At 47.3% G+C, this 22,019-nt stretch overlaps 1 protein-coding gene across 10 annotated transcripts in view; it reads left to right on the plus strand.

The window, feature by feature from the left end:
* The window catches only part of Slc4a5 (solute carrier family 4 member 5), a 100,453-nt gene continuing 78,434 nt past the window's right edge, over positions 1-22,019 (plus strand). For 2 of the 10 annotated variants that reach the window (XM_087656668.1, XM_087656672.1), the window contains exons 1-3: positions 3-111; positions 19,653-19,727; positions 21,097-21,291. In XM_087656668.1, coding sequence (XP_087512794.1) covers positions 9-111; positions 19,653-19,727; positions 21,097-21,291 — 373 coding nt within the window. In that variant the 5' untranslated portion in view covers positions 3-8. 10 annotated transcript variants of the gene reach the window in all.

Consider the following 22,019-nt stretch of genomic DNA (forward strand, 5'->3'; position numbering starts at 1 on the left):
CAGGAAGAATGAGGAAGCCAGTTCAAGTGGTCCTGACTTGGCTTGACGGCCCTGGGAAGCCACTGGCCACCTGGGAACAAGACACAGAAATCAGCGGTGGTTTTCAGAAAGGTGAGTCTGTAAAGGTCTTCGTTGGCTTGTACTGGGCAAGATGGTGATGATGGTGGGGTGACTTGGGTCCCCAAGTGGGATTCAGCTCACAGGAGAGAGGAGGAAGTACGTGGAGAGGGGCCCTGATGTCAGGGCAGATGTCAGGACCTACAGAACCCAAGAATTACAGATCTACCAAGTCTTATCCTAATATGATCTAGTTAGGCTCAGACATCAGGGACACCTGGGACACAGGGTGCCTAAAGGTATCAGGAAAGATGAGCATGCCCAGTCGCCCTGAAGCCCTGAAAATAAACAAGGAGAAAAGTCACACACACACACACACACACACACAAACCGGGAGCAACACCAACAGTCTCAAATGGGACAGAGAGAACTCTGTGGAGAAAACATGGTGTGCGCACATTCACACATCATTGTTTCCTAGGCTGGGTATTGGAATGGAACAACTATTTGCAGTGAATTTACATTAGATTAGATATAAACAATGTAGACACAATTTTAAAATGTAAAGTGTACAGGCATGTGTGCGAATTGGGTCCCACCCGTTAGACAAACGCTTCTCTGACAGCGGGTCTGCAGAAGGAAGAAGGGATTCCCCGGGAAGTGGGCAGCGTGAGGAGCCTCAGCTCAGAGTCTGCAGAGCCAGGATTCTGTAGCTGTGGGGCAGGGTGGTGGTTGTAATGGCCTGGAGGCTTCACCTATCTTGGCTGCCTGTCACCCGCCCCTCTCTCTCTCCTCACATGGAACTCTCTCATGGCTGTCACAGCATAACAAGGTAGAAGGCTCTCGGGTGGTCGGCTTGGTTAACCACTGAGGTGGCCTAGGTTTGTGTGAGGGACGGGGGACTGTGCGAGCCAACTCACAGTGAACCCTGGATTCAAGAAACACCCACTCCGGCCACAGTGCCCCCTGGGAAGCCTTGGACCCCAGACTGGATCTTTTGTGCATCCTGGAAAGAAGGCTATCACCTCATATCCTCCTGTCCCCTCTAATCCAGTGGGTGAGGAGAGAAAACAAAGAAAAAGAAACTATCCGAAGTCAATAAATATCCACACGATATTACTCTGGGTGATGACAGGCTAACAGCTCTTTGCTATAATCTGCCACGAGGGTAGTTTATTGTTTGGGTACAAAGTCCCAATCCTTTGAACCTGAGACTTCTAAGCCACGGCCAGCTAGCCATGTTCTAGCACAGTGGTTCTCAACCTTCCCAACCCTGAGACCCTTTAATACAGTTCCTCATCTTGCAGTGACCACAACCATCCAATTATTTTGCTGCTACTTCATAACTAATCTGTCTACTGTTATGAATCGTAATATGAAGTATCTAATATGTGACCCTGTGTGGGTCTCTCGACCCACACATTGCAAACTACTATCCAGAGTGGCTGTAGCAGCCAGGAACCTTACTTCCCCGAAACTGCTCTGTTGTAGGACAGCTCTCTAGTCAAAGGGAATCAGGTCATGTTTTCCCACCTCTGCCTGCATCCTCGCCTCTCAGGCCGTTATTTGAACGGTTTCCTCTCTTGGCCTCAAGCGCTCTTGGTAGCTCTGTTGTTCTCATGACAACCCTCCCCCCTGTATCTTCCAAGCCATTTTATAACCTAGGATAGATCAGGGCCAGGCCCTTAGAAGACTGCAGTAAACACTTGTGCTTTTGATTTCTCTGCACCTCTCCCAAGACGCTGCTTTTAAATTTGTCCCGTCTTCAACTAGCTAGAAATCCTCTAAGTCCTGAGACTGCCTTGGGGCAGTAACTGTCTTCATAAGTCCAGGACTAAGGGGTTTCCTGGGGTATGGGCTTCATCCTAAGAAAGTCTTAGACAACCCTTGATGTGTTGATTTCCATTTTGATTCCATAGAGTATTGAGACCCCTGATGTTGGGTTTATGTGCAGCCATGGCCTCCCAATGTTTGCTTCCAAACAGTTGTTGCAACTGTCACTGGCCCCAGGGGTGTGGCTTTTCCACTGAGGAGAAAACTCTCCTTAAGGACTTTTTCTGTCTTCTTTGTTTGTTTGTCTATCTGTATGTGAATATAGGAGTATGTGTGCTGTGGCATGATATGGAGGTCAGAGGATAACTGTGGGAGTCAGTTCTCTCTCTTTACCAGTTGGGTTCCAGAGGGTCACTTACAGTCTAGCTAAAGCTAATGGTGAGTGCTTTTGTCTGCAGAGCCATTGCCCTAAAGCGAGGCCTTTGAACCAGAGGTAAGTTTCTTACCTGAAGGAGGAGGGAAACCCTGACGTAGAGACTGTCTACACTCACGCCATGGTAGAGGCTGTGGAAGAAAAGGGCAGAGTTATTTTTCTTTCAGTCTTCAGTATCTTCCACCCAGTATGTGTGTGTGCGTGTGTGTGTGTGTGCATGTGCAAGCCTGCATTCACCCTGGAGTGTGTATGGTGCTGGCACTCAAGGTTTTGCTAGACAAGCACACTAGGTCTGAGCTACATCCCCAGCCCCGGAATTCAGCTTTTAGTGGGGTTTCAGTCTCTGTTTTTCCTCTTGTTTTTGAGACTACAATTAAATACTCTCTGAGCTCCAGCTTCTAAATGGAAAAGGTTAGACTTAAAGTGTGACTTGTTTGCCATTGGAAGAGTTCCACAAAGGCAAACAGGAGAAGACTGACTCCCACAGGTATAGGAGGAGGATCTTACTCCCATCCCCACAGTGACACACTTTCCAACAAGGCCACACCTCCTAATAGTGTCACTCCCTGGGCTAAGCATATACAAACCATCACAATGGAAGAGAAGAACCAACTCTCAAAAGTTGTTCTCCATCCTTGTGAACCATGGCACATGTGTGTCCCCACTAAAGAATAAAGTATTTGGGCTGGAGAGATGGCTCAGAGGTTAAGAGCACTGTCTGCAATTCCAGAGGACCTGAGTTCAATTCCCAGCAACCACACGGTGGCTCATAACCATCCATATTGAGATCTGATGCCCTCTTCTGGACCGCAGGCATACATGCAGGCAGAAAGCTGTATGATGTATACATAATAAATAAATATTTTTAAAAAAAGAATAAAGTATTTAAAATGCAAAAGAAGCCCAACCCAGTAAAAACCTTAGGAGATTCAGAATATACATGGTTTTTCCTCACAGGGTTTGGCATGTTGGAGATTAAACACAGGACCTTGTGCATGGTAGGCCAACTGCTCACAGGTGGGCCCAACCCAGACCCTCCAGGGCTTTCCCTGTTTCCCTGTACACTCCCTTTTTCTACGGGCTAGCATTTGGGTCTGCAGCGCTGTGGCCGCCCTGGGACTTGGAACATTCTCCTCAAGCTGATGCCCATGGACTAATGAAGTCTGACATCTTCCTGAGGATTCTGTTTCAAAGGAGTTGGTTCTCCTAGGAGGTCCCTGCTCCGTTGTGTTCTGACAAACTAAGCAGCAGTAATAATCCTCCCTCAGACTCCCTCATTAGATAAACCATGGACGACACAGATAAGAGATTCAAAAACATAATATGTTTACAGGATCTGAATAGACAATGACTTTTTGGTTCAAACATGGTTGGTGAAGTAATGGAGGAGGGTTGTGCTGATAGCAGAAGAAACGGGGGAGGGAGGTGGTACCTAGTTTGAAGGCCTCCTCTAAAAGGGATTGAATTCAAGGCCCTGGGAGCCACTGGCCACTTCACAGAGTGAAGAGTGAGAATAGAGGGTCTATTTCATATGTGTAGTGGTAGCTTTGTTGTAGCCTCTGACTTGGCAGAGTGAGGGGAAGCCCAAGCCCACCCAGGGCCAGGTAAGTTTAGTGCTTCCTCCATAGGTCTGTGCAAGCTAAAGGGTAGTCTGGCTGTCTAAAGAAATCTCTAGCTATCCCAACTGAGAAACAGGGCAGCAGAATGAAGAAGTTGTCCTGGCATGGTGCCGTTTCACTCCTTGTCTATGCTCTGTACTGCTCTCCTTGGGAGCAAGAACCAGTACATGCATACGTACGGTGTGATGCCAGGCTTTCACAGTGAGGGGTGGGCCTGTGGGCCCTTCCCTCTCGTTATGTGTTCTCTGCCTAGAGCCATAACTGTTGCCCTTCATCCCGGGCTCTTCCCTGTGCCTACCTCAGACCTCTTCCATTTCAATAAGGGCTTTGTAGCCTCTTCATCAAGTCAGGTAGATACAGGCAAGATGAGGCGTGTATGAAATCCTCGTTTCAAAGACGTGAGGCTCAAACAAGACATCCCTTTTCTATCCATCCATCCGTCTGTCTGTCTGTCTGTCTGTCTGTCTGTCTGTCTGTCTATCCGTCCATCCATCCATTCATCATTTATCTATTTTAATCAAAGACCCTCTTCTTGGGATCTCAGAAGGTAGTTAGCTTCACCATTACACTGTCTAGGCCACATCCCTGCTCCAGGTCTTTAAGGAATGAGTGGGAGGGAATGCTCAGGAGACCAGCTGTTCCTAGATGTACCGGGCTGTGCTATTCTTAGGCACTGAGACTCCTGGAGGTCAGTGCACTATCCAAAGAGAGGGCCTCCCAGGCTTTGTTGAAATTCCAACTTGGACACCCAGTGCCCTTAGCTGTGTGGCTCCTGTCTCTGAGAAAGTGTGTCTTCTGCTTTATCCAAGTGGACATCCTGAGGTTTGGAGTTCAGCTGTGAGCTCATGAGGGAAGTGTGTACCAGCACCCAGGAGACAGCCAGCTAGGTTCTCCAGCCGCCCCCACTCACCTATTGGGGGAGGGCAGTCCGTGAGGGTAATCTCTTCCCATGCTGAGCACTCAGAGAGGGCATTAAGCTTCACCAAATGCCAGCCCATCTGCCCTTCTGCCAAGCATCTTCCCAGAAAGGCAGCAATAAGCAAATGGGATGTCTCTTACCTCCACTGCAGTGTGAACTGGTATAGTGGCCTCGTCCACAAAACAGATACTTCATCAATTATGACAACAAATGGTGAGCGTGTCCACTAGTGGGACACTAGTGGAGTCTGTAACCCAGACTAGAATCAGTTGGTCTTGAACATCCTATACACAAATCACATCTGTACATTCCTTAAACCACTCAAGGCTGTTTCCCTTAGTGTTTGGCTTTGGGCCATCCCTTCTAATTTTTTTTTTTAATCTCATGGGTATGTAATTTGGATTGCTTTTTGCAGCATTTTAAGGACAAGGGCCTTTTCAGATTCTTTAAGCCTGTGTGTGTTCTTGTGTTCATGCCCATTCCTCAGGCTCTAGGCGTCTTGTTTTTTAAAATATTTATCCATGATTTATGGGTGTGGGTGTATCGCATGCCCGCAGGAGCCCAAGGAGGCCAGAGGAGGACACTGGATGCCTGTAGAAACACCTATACACATAAAACAAAAGCGAGTGGATCTTAGGAGCACATGGAACCTGTTGTAGTTAAAATTAACTGGGGGTTTCTGCCCACCTTGATCATTTAGTTCCCAAACACAAACCTTTATGTTTATAACAAACCGTAAAAGCACTAGAGCTGGGCAAATATCAGCCTCTAAGCTATTTGTCTGTTTCCCTAGGATGTCACTTGGCCACTCCTCCTCCAACTGGTTGGCCTCCATGGCCCTGCTCTCACAATCTGCCTACTCCATGTTGTCTTCTCTCTCCTCTCTCCCTTCCTTCCTTGTGGGCTCTGCCTCAGGCCCCAAGCCAGGGAACAGAAGCTCCACCTACCTCTCTTCCGCCCAGCTACAGGCTGTAGGCATCTTTATCCCACCAATAGTTTTAAAATAAGGAGCAGGGTTACATGGCATCATCTAATGTATGGGAAGATCCGGGGCGGGGGGGGGGGGGCGGAACCAGGTCTTGGGGGCCAATATTTAGCATTACATAGCAACAGACCAAACCTCAACAGGACCCCACCTTTGAAGAGCTTACCACCTAGAGGGCGGGGCAAGGCCCGTGCATATGGTGTGGAGAGTTGGCTCAGCGGTCAAGAGCACTGGTTGCTCTTGTAGAGAACCCAGGTTTGGTTTCTGCACCGATGTGGTGGTGGCTCACAACCATCTGTTACCCCAGTGCCAGGAGATCCTTACCCCTCTTCTGACCTCCAGGGGCACCAGGCATGCATGTGGTACACAGACATACGTGCAGGCAAAACGCCCATATGCATGAAATAAAAAATTAAAAAGAAATGCACACATATTTGTTAGTGATTCGAGATGATGCTGTAAGCTGCTTACGGGGTAAAATCAGCAAACCAGACATTCATGGTGGGGCCTGATCCCTCTCTGGTCCTGTGTGCACCTTAGGCAGTCACAGGGTTGTTTTGGTCACCCTTGGGTTCAGTCTTATGGCAGGATTACAGTGTCCACTCCCCTCTGCTAATCCGAGCTTCAGTCCTGATTCAGCATTGAGACCTGGCATCCTTAGGCTGGCACTGGAGGGGAAGCGGTGGCAGATGGGGTTCAGATCAAGTCTCAGGTTTTCACCCTTCCTCACTCACTCAGCTAACAGGGGGCTCTAACACAGTCAGGGTGGAGCTGCAGAAAAAAGAGAAGCAGGAAGATCCCATGTGCGTGCGTGCGCGCGTGCGCTTCTGGTCTTGCCAGGGTCCTCAGTGATATGTGGTCAATCTGCCTCTTGTTATTTTCCTCAGAAGCCATTCTTTTCTGTTCACTTAAGAGTCTACCTTTTGGGGCTGGAGAGATGATGGCTCAGTGAGCAGTTAAGAGCACTGGCTGATCTTCTAAGGGACCCAGGTTCAATTCCCAGCACCCACATGGCAGCTCACAACTGTCTGTAACTCCAGTTTCAGGGGATGCAACACCCTCACACACAGGATACAAGTTGGCTGAACACCAATATACATAAAATAAAAGGAAACAAATCATTAAAAAAAATGTTAAGGAGTCCGCCTCTGTTCATCTCCTGCCTCAAGGAGAAAGTTCATGGGGCCAGATGTGTCCTAGTTTCCCATCTGTGATAAAATATTCAGACAAAAAGCGATTCAGGGGAGAAAGGGCTTACTGTAGCTCACGATTATAGGTCACGCTCCACAGGAGTAGGAAATCAAGGTGGCAGGAGCATAAAGACACCCCCACTTTTGGGAATGGAGAGACCAAATGCACACAATGCACAGCGAGCTTGCGAGCTTGCGAGCGTGAGAACTTGCTGGCGCCGTTTGTTGCACACACGATCACCTGCGTGTTTGTGTGCGTTCGGCTCCATACTCCAGCCCTAGCATCTGCAGTTCAACCAGAAGGTCGTCCCTCCACATTCTGCTCATCCGGTCTATCCAGGGTTAGACGTTTGGGTTGCTCCTGAGGGCTACTGCTAGGCCTATGGCCATATGTCTAAGACCTGCCTCCTTGTTTTCCATGCTCCTGTGTTTAGGAGTAGAACTTAGTTGCGTTCGAGTAGGAAACGTAATTATATGGAGGACAAACACAAAATACACAAATAATCACTGAGTGGCTCCTAAACCCTGGCCTCCTGGTTACTGTATGAAGAAACATCACTGAAAGGGATCTCAATGCTGGGACTTTTTCTGGAGCAACCCCAACGTAAATAGGGGCAGCCACAAGCATTCTGTTGAACCTTGATTGTTTCTAGCGGCCAATATTTCTTTAAGAAAGTGTGTATGTGGAGGTCGGAGGCTGACATCAGATGTGTTTCCCAGTCACTCTCTACTTTATCTCTTGAACCCAGAGCTTACCAGTTTGGCTAATCTTGCCAGACAGCCTGTTTTAGGGATTGTCTGCCTTTCTCCTTAGTGCTGGGATTACAGGAGTGCGCTATGCTGCTCCCTCAGTCAGTGTTGGGGATCCAAATCCAGGTCCTCACACTTGCACAGCAAGTGTCTTATCCCATGAGCCTTCTCTCCAGGCCCCCACCTGTCAATATTTCTAAAAAAAATTTCTATGGAGTGTCTAAAGAGCAACCTCGTTCCAGTGAATATCCTTACGCTCTTTCAAAGTACAGATTGACTGAGACAAGGTTTCATGTAGACCAGAAAAGCCTGTGTGGTGGTTTGAATATGCTTGGCCCAGGAAATGGCACTTTTTGGTGGTATGGCCTTATTGGAGTAGATGTGGCCTGTTGGAGGAAGTGTGTCACTGTGGGCATGGGCTTTAAGACCCTCGTCCTAGCTGCCTGAAAGCCAGTCTTCTGTTTGCCTTCAGAACAAGAGGTTGAGCTCTCAGGTCCTCCTGTGCCTTGTCTGCCTGGATACTGTCATGCTCTCATCTTGATGATAATGGACTGAACCTCTGAACCTGTGAGCCAGCCCCAATTAAATGTTGTCCTTATAAGAATTGCCTTGGTCATGGTATCTGTTCACAGCAGGAAAACCCTAACTAAAACATTCTGGAACAGGCTATGTATCAGCCTAGCCTTGAACTCTACATCCTCAGTCTCCACCTCCTAAATGCAAGGGCTATAAGCAAGCAAGTGCTGCTTTTGCAGGAAAACTGAGTTGGGGACCCAGCACCATACAGAGAGGGCTCACAAACACTTGCATACCCAACTCCTGAAGGATCTGATGCCGCTGGCCTCCATGGACACCTGAACTTATGTCGAGTCTCTCCATACACACATAATAAAAAAGCAACAAAACTGAATCTTTAAAAACATTGGTTTCCTCTCAGGGCATTGAGGTAGTTTCTTATGCTTGCTGTGGTAAGTGACACTGTAGGGGACAACAGCCAGGAGTCACTGTGCTGCAGAATATTTGATCACACCGTGAACCCTGAGATTGTGTTGTTCACTGGAAAAACCTGTTTCTAGTTGTGGTGTGGATCAGCCTTAGCACACACCGCTAATCCCTCTGGTTGGACTACAGATGTACCCTTACTACAAACCTTTAATCCCAAATAATAAAGGTAAAGTTAGTTTGTGGAAGGAAGCACCCATGTCTAAAAGTGATGACTGGGGCGGGAGAGGTGATGACTAATTGAGTGGCAGACAAAGTGACAAATCAGAGAAAGATTTGACAGAATGGGATATGCTCAACTCTCATCAGAGAGGAAAGGGAACCTATTTGAGGGACAATGAACACGAGGAGAAAGGAAAAGTCTTTACCAGGACGGTTGTGGAGAGATATGTTGCACAGTGAGAACAAGCTAGACACAGTTGAAGACAGAACAAACCAGAGAATAAGAAGGAGCCGGAGATTAGAACATATTGCCAAAGTTAGTTTGAGGCCAAGCAGAACAATTCAGTAAGAAACTGAGAGAATCCAAACTGAATCAGTCAGCTTGGAGAGGAGTTGGAGTCAGAACTGAGTTGAACCAGCCAGCTAGAGTTCAGAAAGAGCTATAAAAGGGTGAGATTATTCAGCAGTAAGTCTCAGAGGCTGAAAACATTCTAGACTATATTGTCCGGAACTAAGCCTAGTTTAGCAGCTAGAGGCAATAAGCCTCAGAGACAGCAATTACATCAGGTGAATAAAACTACATTTACATCACTGACAGCCTAGAGCCACTGAACTCCCAGGCTCTGCTAGCCCACACAGGATTCTCTCCAGATTTTATTTAATTCCATATAATCCGATATGATACAAGTACAGGAGGTAACTGCCCCAAACCATCTGCTTGTCTTCGTTCACAGGAGAGACTGTGTCTGTAAGGCCACTTTCTAGACAAAGAGGCAAAGTTTTCCTAAGGAACGAGATAGTAGTGTCTTGGTTACTCTTCTGCAGCTATGAAGACACTGTTATCCAGGCAGCTTATGGAGGAAAGGGTTTGCTGGAGGCTTACAGTTCCAGAAGGTTAGTCCATTGTCACCACTCATGGAGGGACCAGGGAGGATGGAGCTTAACAATGAGACAGATTAAAGTCTCATGCAATGGCCAACTTTATTCAGAGAATCAGACATTTTATACTCCGAGGGTTAAGCTAGGTTTTATGAGCAAAGTTTGCATGAGTTCAGCTGTGTACAATCACAAGAGCAAGCTGTGCATGGATGGAGTGTAAACAGCAATGCATGGTCTAGAGCAAACCCACGCTGATCTGCTGCCTGTGGGAGGGGCACGGAAGCACATCCCACAAACAATCCTGTGCTTTGGAGGCCTCAGATCACAAGACTCTTGTCCTGTTTTCCTGGAGTTTCTCATAAGCCCTCAGAATTCTCCTCACAGAGCTTCACTCATAAACTCTGTTCTGACATGACCATCATTGCAGGGATCATAGTGGCAGGCAGGCAGGTGGTCACGTCTTGAAACAAGAACAATGAGGCAGAGAGAGAGAGAGAGAGAGAGAGAGAGAGAGAGAGAGAGAGAGAGAGAGAGAGAGAGAGAGCGCTAGGAATGGTGTGGGATTTTGAAACTTCAAAGCCAACTCCCTAGTGACACACCTCCTCCATCCAACAAGGCCACTCCCTCCCATCCTTCCCAAACAATTCCACCAACTGGGAACTAAGTATCAAATATATGAACCCTTGGGGCCATCCTCATTCAAACCATCACAGATAGGGTCTCATGTAGTCCAGGCTGGCTTTAAACTCACTACTAAGCAAGGGTAACCTTAAACTCCTGATCCTCCAGTCTCTGTCTTCAAAGTTCTGGGATTACAGGCCTGTGCCATTTGCACCAAGTTTTACATAGTGCTGGGGATTGAGCCCAGGGCTTCGAGCATGCTAGGCAAGCACTCTGCCAGTTGAGCCACAAATGCAGCTCCTGTGAAATGTTGCCATGCCAGTGTGAATGGTCAATGATGGTATTTCTGCACAGTTCTAACTTGCTTACGTTTTTTCTCCCCAAGATTTACATACCTTTACTTTTTTATGTGTATGTGTAAATGCCTGATGTGTATGCCTCATACCTCAGAGGCCAGAAGAGGGTTGTGGAACCTCTGGAACTGTTCAGTTTGGGCTGGGGTCTCTGCAAGATCAATATGCTGGTTGGTTTTTGTCATCTTGACATAGTCCTAGACATATCTGCGAAGATGAAGGAAAGTTAATTGAGAAAATGCCTCTATAGTACCGGTCTGTAGTCTTGGCTAGCGAGATAGCTCAGTGGTTAAGAGCACTGGCTGCTCTTCCAGAGATCCTGAGTTCAATTCTCAGTACCACATGGTGACTCACACTGTCAGTGATTCCAGATGCAGTGGATCCGACACCCTCACACAGACATGCATGCAGGCAGAACACCACTGCACATAACATTTAAAAAGAAAGAGATTAGTCTGTAGTCAAGTCCGTTTTTGTTTTTTTTTTTTTTTTTTTTGGTTCTTTTTTTCGGAGCTGGGGACCGAACCCAGGGCCTTGCGCTTCCTAGGTAAGCGCTCTACCACTGAGCTAAATCCCCAGCCCAAGTCCGTTTTCTTAATTAGTGGTTGATATAGGAAAGTCCAGCCTACTGTGGGCAATGCCACCCCTGGGCAGGTGGTCCTGGATTGTATAAGAAAGCGGGATGAATAAGCCATGGTGAGCAAGCCAGCAAGCAGCACTCTTCCCATGGTCTGTGTGTCAGCTCCCGCCTCCAGGCTCCTGCCTTGAGCTCCTGCACTGATTTCCTTCAGGAAAGGACTGTGACGTGGACATGTAAACTGAAATAGGCCCTTCGTCCTTAGCAATAGAAAGCTAAGGCAAGCAGTGTGTGCTCTTAACTGCTGAGCCGACCCTCCAGTCCTTTCCCCCTGTCCCCCAAATGAGTAAGACATGGAATCTTTTCAAATGTTTAAGGACCATTTGTTTTCCTAATGGTTTTTTTTTAAGTTGATAAAAAATGATTCCATACTTGGTCTAGGAGAATCTAAGGACAAGGTTGTAGAGTTTCCTTTAAATTTTAGATTTATGATTTAAAAAAAAAAGATAATAGTCACAGGATTCAAAATTGAAGAGGAGTAAGAGTTCTTTTCCAGTTTCTGGGCTCCCTCGCTTCCCACCTGTTTTGATCAGTCATAGACCACATTCAACACTCTGAAATAGCAAAATCTAGCATCCCATTCTGACCTCGCTCCTGTCCTGTAGACCTAACCCCACACCTGCCAATCAGCTTCATTCTGACCCCTTTCCCGACCCCTCACCTGCCCTTCTCATCGTATGGGGTCCTCTGTACCACAGTGGCACCCACCGGGAGAGCCTTGTGTATTATGGTATGCTGCACCAGGGCACGCTTCTATTTGCCAGTCTCCAGCACAAAAATCACACGTCCACTGTCTGGACATGAACCTTTCGAGACTGGGAGAGGAAGCTATCGATATTGAAGCCAAGACAACAGGAGCTAATGGTGAACATCCAAGACAGGTCAGGTCACAAGCTCAAGAGCCCTGTCTCCACGAGCAGCCATATTTAATTTCAGGCTGAAAAATAGCTGCTCAGCTCAACCAATAATTAAGTTGCTCTTCTCGCCTACTCCCCAGGTTGTTCCTCTCCCTTCCTCCCCTTCTTTCTGTGATTTAATTAGCCTCTCTCTCTCTCTCTCTCTTTCTCTCTCTCTCTCTCTCTGTTTATCTGTGTTTGTGGATGTACATGTGCCACCAAGCATATGTGGTAGCTAGGCCAGAGGACAACCTTCAAGAATTTGTTTTCTCATTCTATCAGAGGGATTTCAGGGATAGAACCAGGGTCATGAGACTCTAATTTACCCTCTAAGCCCCAAGCTTTGCTACTGTTCTGCTGTTGGAAACAGTGTCTCACTATGCAGTACTGGCTGACCTGAAACTCCATGTATAGACCCTGCTGGCCTCAACTCACAAGAGACCTGCCTATTTCTGCCTCCCAAGTACTAGGATTAAAGACATTTGCTACTTTATTCAGCTGCTGTTGCTGTTTCTGAGACAGGGTCAGGCTCTCTGACCCTGGATGCCTTGTGCTTCATGGGCAGCCCAGGATGGCAACAAACTCATGCAAATTCTCCTACTTCATCTCCCAAGTGCTGCTGGGATTACAGGTTTGAGTCATTATCGCCGGCTCGTTCGGTTCTTCAACAGGGTGTGACCTTGGACAAGCCATTTTACCTTCTCTAGGCTTCAAGTCTCTCATCTGTCAACGGAATCAGGCATGATAGGGCTCGCTAGTGAGGGTTTGGGAGACTTTTTAATTCTTTTTTTTTTCTTTTTTTCGGAGCTGGGGACCGAACCCAGGGCCTTGCGTTTGCTAGGCAAGCGCTCTACCACTGAGCTAAATCCCCAACCCCGAGACTTTTAATTCTTTAGGCATGTTTTTCTTTCTGTTATTATTGTCCAAAATGTTGCTAGCATCGTATTTGAATTTCATACAAACTTCTGAATATTTAACATATTTCCCCACTCAGAAATATGTTTTCTTATTATTTATTCCTAAGCAAAGTTTATCACATACTCTTGTTGAGACACACATGTAGGCAAGTTCACTTCTAGATGTTTTGCAATAAAAATTTTTTAATATTTTTTATTTACTTGTTGTGACAGGGTCTTACTATCTCCTAACCATGCAGACCAGTCTGGCCTCAAACTCACAGAGATCTGTCTACCGTTGTTCTCAGGGTGCTGGGATTAAAGGCATGTGCTGTCACAGCAGGCTGCATTGGAAAAGAAACCTCCCCTCCATATGTGTTATCCTAATCAGAACATGCTAATAATCTATCAATAGCACACAAGTGCCTTTAGTGCCAGTGAGTCTCGGTGATAGCCCCTCCCACCTTGCACGCACCACGTCAAGGAAGTAGAGCTTCAACACCTCAGTCATGACCCGAATAATAAGACTCGGCTTGGCGGAAGTGACCAAAGCCCAGTATCCTACTTCAGCCAGTACAACCTGGATGGAGGACAGAGGGAAGTGGCCAGTCCTAGCTGCCTGCCTGGTCTGGTCCCCTTTGGGACCGTGTCTCAGAGATAGCTATCCAGGTACCCTCAGGTTCTTTCTGGTCTTACTTGTTTCCAGTGGTAGCATTGCTCAATGGCTATCAGGGAAGCTTTGTTAATCTTGGAAGATGGGAGACCTTGGGGGTCTGGCTTGCTTAAGGGAAGGGGTTGCCATCTAGCAAAGCTCATTTCTCTCTGAGGGAAATGAAATTCGTGTCTCTCCGCCTGCTACCGAGGATAACCTCTAGGTGGCAGCAGAGATTAGGCAGGAGGGGCGGCCCAGTCCTTGCTTTCCAGGGCTGGCAAGGGACGCTGGTTCTCAGACTCTAGGAAGGCTAGGAGTCCTCCTCCCCGTCTCTGCTAAGAGACAACCCACCCAGTTGCCTCCTGTCCAGGACATGTTGCCAGCTTCCTCTGAGTGTCACAGTATGAAGTGTTTTTAGCCAGACACTGGCCTAATGTCTGCGTAGACTCAATCAGCCTCCGACAGAGAGGTCTTTACCCCCTTTCCAAGGTCCACAGAGATTTGAGCTGGCATCTGAACCCATTTAAAAACCCAAACAAACCCAATTTTTGAATTGGTATTTGAACACAAGCATCTACAAGCCATGCTTTATTTTGGTAACAGGGGCATAGCAGCGAATAAAATAAAGTCTTTCCCGTATTAGTGGGCAAGGCAGTAAAGCAAACAGGCAAGGAGGTACATGGTGCCCAGATGTGCTGTCTGTAGCCCTGCCCACATCAGTCCCTCGCCGTTTCTCAGTATAGCAGCTGCACCACTAAGCACCCTCAGTGTGACAGATCTCTTCCCAGCATCTTACCAGTCCTTAAAGATCTAAACCCCTGAAAGTTGAACACTTTCCAGTAGGCTGTAACTTTGTCTCAACTGAGGTCACATGGTAGGCCTAGGCTTGCCAGTGGGCTGTAACTTTGTCTCAACTGAGGTCACATGGTAGGCCTAGGCCTGTGCAGTTTCCAGAGTGATGCCACATTTCTCTGGGCCTTAGTTTCCCTGCATTTAAAATGGGTACTTTGGGGTAGGATGAGATAATCTTTTTTTTTTTTCCAACTACAACATCCCTCCAAGACAGAATAAATGAAGCGAAAGATCTGAGGCCAGAGAGATGATTTAGCCATTAAAGGCACTTGCTGACAGGGTCAATACCTAGGACCCACAAGGTGGAAGGTGAGAACTGAGTCCCACGAGTTGTACTCTGACTTTTGCATGTCTACTATGGCGTGCCTGCGTGATACACACACACACACACACACACACACACACACACACACACACACAAACACACACACACACACACACGATACAGAATTTCAAAGAGAAAAGGTCTTGGATAAAAGTGAGCAGGGAGATGAATTGGTATTTCAGATTCAAGGCTGGAATATACCACAACTATGAAATAAATGCTCACCAGGTTAAAATCACCTATGAAATCCAAAAAGAAATTGGGAACGAAGTCCCCTGCCCGTGGCTGTTGATGTCCCCAGTCAGCCCCTGCCACCTGGGTCTGTCCAGCCAATCAGGCATCTGTGCCTGACCTTGCGGGAGTATTCCTTCCCCCACCCCAGTCACATGGCTGACCGCTACTGAACCCCAGAAGTCAATCTCCAATGCCCCAAATACTGCTCAGCCTGGAAGCCACAGAAAGCCTTTCTGCAACCCAACGGGAGTGGAGCCAGGGGCTCTGGTCTTCCTGAGATTTGGAGCCTGGTGTCCACTGCTAAGAACACACAGGTATGTCTGCAGCAGGATCATATACGAAGCGTGTTTTTCCGCATGTGGGACCTGAGTGTTGAGGTGTGATAGGCACACACACTGTCCCAGAATGCTAGACAAATCCTCTAGGTGAGCCCAGGGTGTTTGCCTTTCCTTATTAGACTGTAGTTGTCTTTCTAGAGTCCACTGGACTGATGAATGGAGCTGAGCAGAGCCTCTTGTGCTCTCAGAACCCTGGAGGATCGTTTCAGCTTGCTTTCCTCTGAAGGAAGCAAGTATCTTTCACACATGTATTTCTGTTTGTGTTTCCAGTGCGTGTGACACTGGCAACACTTCAGAAGCACCCAGAAGCCTGAGGCTCGCCTTTTCCCCCTGAGAGTTGTAGAGAAATAGATGGCACCTGCTCTTCTAACACGGGATGGAGAAAGGCTAGTGGCTAGATATCCGTTCTGCAGTTCTGCTTCTAGGCTGTGGATATGGTGCATGGCGTGGCTACTGACAACTGCTCAGGGACATTTCATTTTCTTGCTTTATTCTTTCTCTTCTGGGGTGTAGGGGTTTGCTTGGCTGGCCTGGGACAACTAATGAGCCTCCAGTCAAGAGCTGGCCTTTCATTTCTCCGTTCTTCGTTTTCTGTTTTGTTTTGTTTTGTTTTGTTGTTGTTTGGTTGGTTTTGGGTTTTTGTTTGTTTGGTTTTGGTTTTTTGTTTATTTGGTTTTGGATTTTTTGTTTGTTTGTGGTTATTTTTGTTTTGTTTTGTTTTGTTTTGTTTTTGAGGTAGGGTCTCATGTGTCCCAGGCTGGCCTGGAACTGGCTATGTAGCACAGGCTGGTCCTGAAGATCCCCTTGCCTCCATCTCTCAAGGTATCTGAAACGACGTCCACCTTCCCTTGCCTGGTTTCTAGCTCCTCAGCCTAAGGTCTGGCACGGTTCTGCGTTTATTTGACAAAATTATCCACGGTATGCCAGAGGGGAAGTCTTTTGCTGAGGTCCTCTGGTTCACCAGACGCCATGCTGTCTGGTCTAACATTCTTAACTGTAAAGGTCAAATTGCTTAAAGTACAGACGGAACAAAAGACGAAATGGGTGAGCGTCTAGTGCAGCGAAAGCTTTCTCTTAGGTGGTTCCTGCCCACAGCCATGGCTGCCTGTGATGAGGTTGAATTAGCACTCTCTGACGTTCTTCCCTAATAATCAGACCCTTTCATCCTGACTGTGTCCAGGCCTCTGGTGCACATATCCGAATGGGTTTGCCTGAGTCAATGCACCCTGTGATCGTGTAGGTAGATGGCAGATGACTGCCACCAGGGCGTTGACGGGCATGAGGTGCTATGGACCCTTACGGGTGGCTATATCCCTGCTATGCTAGACATAATGGCTGCTTGGGTGAAGACTTGGGGTGTCCGTGTGCCAGGACACCATTGATTCAGCCTCCAAGTTTAGAATATCGGTCTCATCAGGAAGGTTTTAGACTATTCTTGGGATCCTGGGCTGGCCGCTGTGACATGGTCCCGGCCAGTGTCTCAGGACAAAAGAAGATTTGATTTGCACTGTGAACCATGCTCAAGGCCAAGGTGATTTAGATCTGAGGTGGATAAGAATATGGTGGCTCCAGTTGGGTAAGGGAGTGCCTGGAGGTAGGAAAAACTGTCCTTGTGAGAGCTTCTGTCTACTGCGTGCCAGGGTTCATTGCAAAAAACTTTTGATAACGTTTCACAGTGAGTTGTTGTAGGGGTTGGTTCTCTTGAGACGCAGTCACTCTAATCAGCTGGAGCTGTTGAGGGAGGTACCAGCTTCTATGGGGCTCTGGCTATGATGAGTACCGGGATCCAGCCAGTGCTCACCGACTGCAGCCCAAAAGTGGGCGGCTGATGGAAGCCCATCCCGGACCCCCTTCATTCCTCCTCTTCCTCCCCTCCTCTCCCTCCCCTCCTCCCTCTCCTCTCCCTCTCTCTCTCCTTCCTCTCTCTCCCCTTCCTTTCTCTTCTATTACTTCCTTGAGCTTAGGAGACAGAAAGAATTCAGTTTGAATCCTGCCTTTACCAGAGCTGGCTCTATGACTTGGAGTAAATGATTTTAGTCTCCTCGTTGCTGTTTTTTCAATGTAAGAGAGAGAGAGAGAGAGAGAGAGAGAGAGAGAGAGAGAGAGAGAGAGAGAGCGCATTATGCCTGCTTGTCTGGAGAGGTCAGAGGACAGCTTTGCGGTGTCAGTTCTCTCCACTTTTATGTATATTTTGGGAATTGAGCTCAGATACCCCAGGATTGGGGACAATGCTTTTACCCAGAGCCACTTCACTGGCCACCACTGGGATTTTGGACACCACGTTTTCAAGGTAAATTGTTCAGCAGATATGTTGGGGGGACCTCCAGGAGTGGGTTGGGATTTTCTTAGCATAGGGTTTACTCTTCCTTACTGTCCTTATATGGGGCTTTCCAGATGTGCTATGTCAAGGTTTGAAACAGCAGAGGGTAATTTGCTAACGAGATGGAGCCATCATTTCGAGGAAGTGAAGGAAACTAGCAGTCATCTTGGAGGTCTGTCAGCCTTTGTACTAACACCTAGACACCCTGCTCCTAGCCTTTCCCTGTTGCCCTCCTCTCCTCCAGCAAGACAGTTATTTCTGTCAGTGATATTCAGAATACCTAACAACCAATATGGCGTTGACACTGGCCCAGAGGACAGCAGATCTGTTTGGATGCACACCAGACACATAGATAACAACTCTACAGGTGTGACATTCGTTGATTAATCGAGTGTGTTTTGTTCTTGTTTGTTTTTGAGACAGAGTCTCAGTATGTAGCCCCCATGGACCTGGAATTCACTGTGTTGACGAGGCTGGCCTCAAACACAGAGATCTACTGGCCTCTGCTCCTGAGACCTGGAATGAACGGGGTGGTGTGCCACCGTGCTCAGCTCTGGTCATTCACTTTCTGTTGCACAGAGTTTTTGAACATGGCAGGTCTGGTGGTGAACACACCAGTTGTTCAGTTGTGGTGGTGACCACCTTAAATCCCAGCACCCAAGAGGCAGGAACAGGAGTACCTGTGAGTTAGAGCCCAGCTCGGTCTCACAGTGAATTTCAGGTCAGTTAGTGCTGCACTGTGAGTGTTGTCTCAAAACAACAGTAACAACAAAAGCAAGCCTTTTGTACCAGTGGTTCCTAGTTATCGATCAACTCGGGTGTTCAAAAAGTTTTTAAATGTCAAGTTTGGCATTTCTACTATTTTTTCATGGTAGAACTGTATTTTTAGAAACCTTAAGGCTAAGAACTCTGTATAGTTCCCAAAGCAGACAATCTGGGTTTGAATTTCTATTTATTTTGGCAGTAATTAAAATTCTTGGTGCCTCGATTCCATGTCTATATAATGGGACGAGTATGGTTCAGTAGTTGAACACTCTCTTATTAAGATAGGCCGGGCTCTGGGTTGCATCCTCAGCAGAGAAAATTAATACTTATACCAATACTAACACCGATACCAATACTAATATAGCATTGGTAAAATGACTCTATTAAGTCATACATCGGAAGCACTCAAAATACTACCTATTAATGGTAGCCATTCTCATCTGTATTTTTTTTAATTTACAATCTTATTTTATTTTGTGTGTGTATGTGTGTTCAGGTGAACGTGACACAGATATGTCATACTTGTGAAGGTCAGAGGTTAACCTAAGGTACCATTCCTCCGCATGCCCTCCACCTTGTGTTTTGAGACAAGCTTTCTCATTTTTGCCTGGAACCTCAAATTCAGCTAGGCTGGGTGGGCAATGAACCTGTCTCCAACTCTCAGTCACTGGAACAACAAGTGTGCAGTACCACATCTGACTTTTTAAAAGTGGATTTGGGATGTGTGGGGGGTGGAGAGGTGGCTCAGTGGTTAAGAGCACTGGCTGCTCTCCCAGAAATCCTGAGTTCAATCCCCAGCAACCACCTGATGGCTCACAACCATCTGTAATGGGATCTGATGCCACACACACATATAAAATAAGTAAATCTTGTTTTAAAAAGTGGATTCTGGAGTCAAACTCTGCTGGCGAGGCAAGACTTTACTGGCTGGACCATCTTCCCAGCCCCCTGTACCTTTGAATGTTCTGAAGTTCGTGCATCTTTTGCTTTGTAGTGATGAAAGTGGAAGAGAAGGCTGGGGTCAAAAAGCTGGAGCCCACAAGCTACAGGAGGAGACACCCAGAACAAGGTGAAGACACTTTGAAAACCTCATGTGGATCCCATAGGGGTCTGAGAATTCTTTCTGTGCCACCGTATCGTCACTCCTAGTTGGGGACTACAGAGAGTCGTCTCTTTCCTTGACTCTTGGCAATGTGTCCTCGAAGCTGGTGGGACCAGTCTACCACGTCCTAGCAGGCGTGTCCAACCCAGGCTCACAGAACACAAACTAGCTCAGACTCTGGTCGTCACAAAGCCATAAGCTTACTTTAAGAACGTTCTGACAGGCTGGGGAGACAGCCCAGTAGGTGAAGCATTTGCTGTTTGCTGTGCAAGTGTAAAATCCTGAGGTCAGCTCCTCAGAACACACGTAAATGTTGGGTGCATGTGGTGGGCATCTGTAATTCTAGCACTTGGAAGGTAGAGATGGGGAATCCTTATAGCAAGCTGGCTAGCTAGGTTCGCCCCGTCATCCTGCTCTGGGCTCAAGTCAGAGCGCTTGCCTGAATAAACGATATGGAGGCCATCATATATATATATATATATATATATATATATACTCAATTTTGCAGTTTTTGAGAAGTTGACAGTGTCATGTCCTCATATTAAAAGACTGAACTGAACATGCAGTCTCTAGGGACTGCATGGCTTGGCATTTTGTGTGAGTGGATTAAGGCAGTGTTTTCCCCAATGTAAAGCCACTGAATTGACCAGCGCTCCCAGCTATGATCAATGACAGAGGCCAACATTTAGAACACTCTGAGGCAGCAGCTCTGTTAGAACCTGCATGAGGCAGTTATGGAGCTCTTCCTGTTGGAGCAGAATTTCTTTCTGTCTTGGAGGCCCTGAAGTCTGTGGTAAGTCCCTGACTTAGCAGTGGTGTGATGTGATTTTAAAAATAAAATGTGTCTGTATGTAGTTATGTGCACATGTGAGAACAGGTGCCTCGGAGTCCTGAGGAGGGTATCAGGCCCCCTAGAGCTGAAGGTGCAGGCAGGTCGTTGTGAACGGTCTAGGATGGGTGTCAGAAACAAACTCAGGTCTTCTATGAGAGCAGCATGTGATAATTACTTCTGAGCCAGGACGGTTTGGTTTTATAATGATGGGTAAGCAGAAGCGTTCAATAGACACCATGCTTCAAACTTTAAAGTTGGACTTATTTCCCTGGGCTTGCTTGTCATCCTTGCTGTGGAGTGGCAAGAATGAGAGATGGGGACCTGTGCATTCTAACAGAACCTTCCTCCCAGCACCCGCTGTGCTGGTTCACGGGTGGAATCCTGTCTTCCCAAGCCGCAGGATTTTGGCTCCATCCAGGCACCCCACGTCCTCCATACTGCTTCTGAAGCTGCCTCTGCTACCAGTTGAATCACAGACCCTTCTTCTTTGTGCTGTTTCCACAGATTTCCCTTCAATACATATTGGCTTTCCAGTCCCCGGTTACTCTCAAAGAAAAAGTGACTCAAAGGGACATCTTTCAGGTCTGCAAAGAGTCCAGTGGTCCCTGCAACCGGACAAATCTCAGCAGGACCTGGCTGGTCCAGACGGGATCAAGGCCAGCAGCCTGGGAGGCTCCGTGGATTTTACCAAAAGGATTCGTAAGTTCCTTCAAGGGCATGCGCTGGAGAGCCAACCTGTGGGTGGGTACAGTGTGGCCAGGTAGGGATTTCTCTGAAGAATACGGGTGGCTTCAGCGTTGACTCTCAGGGATCCATTACTGCCTCCCTCTCACTGACACAGCTGAGCTGAGGCTCCTGTCCATCTGTCTGTGGTGCTGTTGGGAACTGTGCTCTGGGCTGGAGCTATGACTCAGAGCACTTGCCTAGCGCACAGGAAGCTCTGGGTTTGATGCCTAGCACCATGTGACCTAGGCATAGTGGTCATGTGCTTGGAAGCCCAGCACTGGGAGGAACCTTCATCAGACTGAGGTTTAGCTGGCCTCCTTCATCTAATGCTGCCTCATCCACTGGCTTTTGTGGTGTTGGTGGCAAATCAAAAAACAAATAAACAAACAAACAAAAAAAAAAACCCCAAAACCAAAAATCACCAACAGGACTTTTGTCAAAGACCTCCATTTTAGAAGGGAGTTTTGTGGTCTGAAAATTTTTTTAAAGTATGTTTACACTTATTTTGTGGGTGGAGGTTTGTGTTGTGGTGAAAATGTGGCGTTCAAAGGACAATTTGTGGGAGCCAGCTCTCTCTTTCCACCATGGGGGAACAAGGATCAAACTTAGGTCCTCAGGCTTGGAAGCTAATGGCTTTGACTACTGAAACATCCTTCCTGCCACTGGCTTGGAAGTCTTAGTCTGGAGTGTTTAATGGATTT

This window comes from Rattus norvegicus, chromosome 4 (assembly GCF_021556685.1).
Source record: "Rattus norvegicus strain SHRSP/BbbUtx chromosome 4, alternate assembly SHRSP_T2T, whole genome shotgun sequence".
Lineage (NCBI taxonomy): Eukaryota > Metazoa > Chordata > Mammalia > Rodentia > Muridae > Rattus > Rattus norvegicus.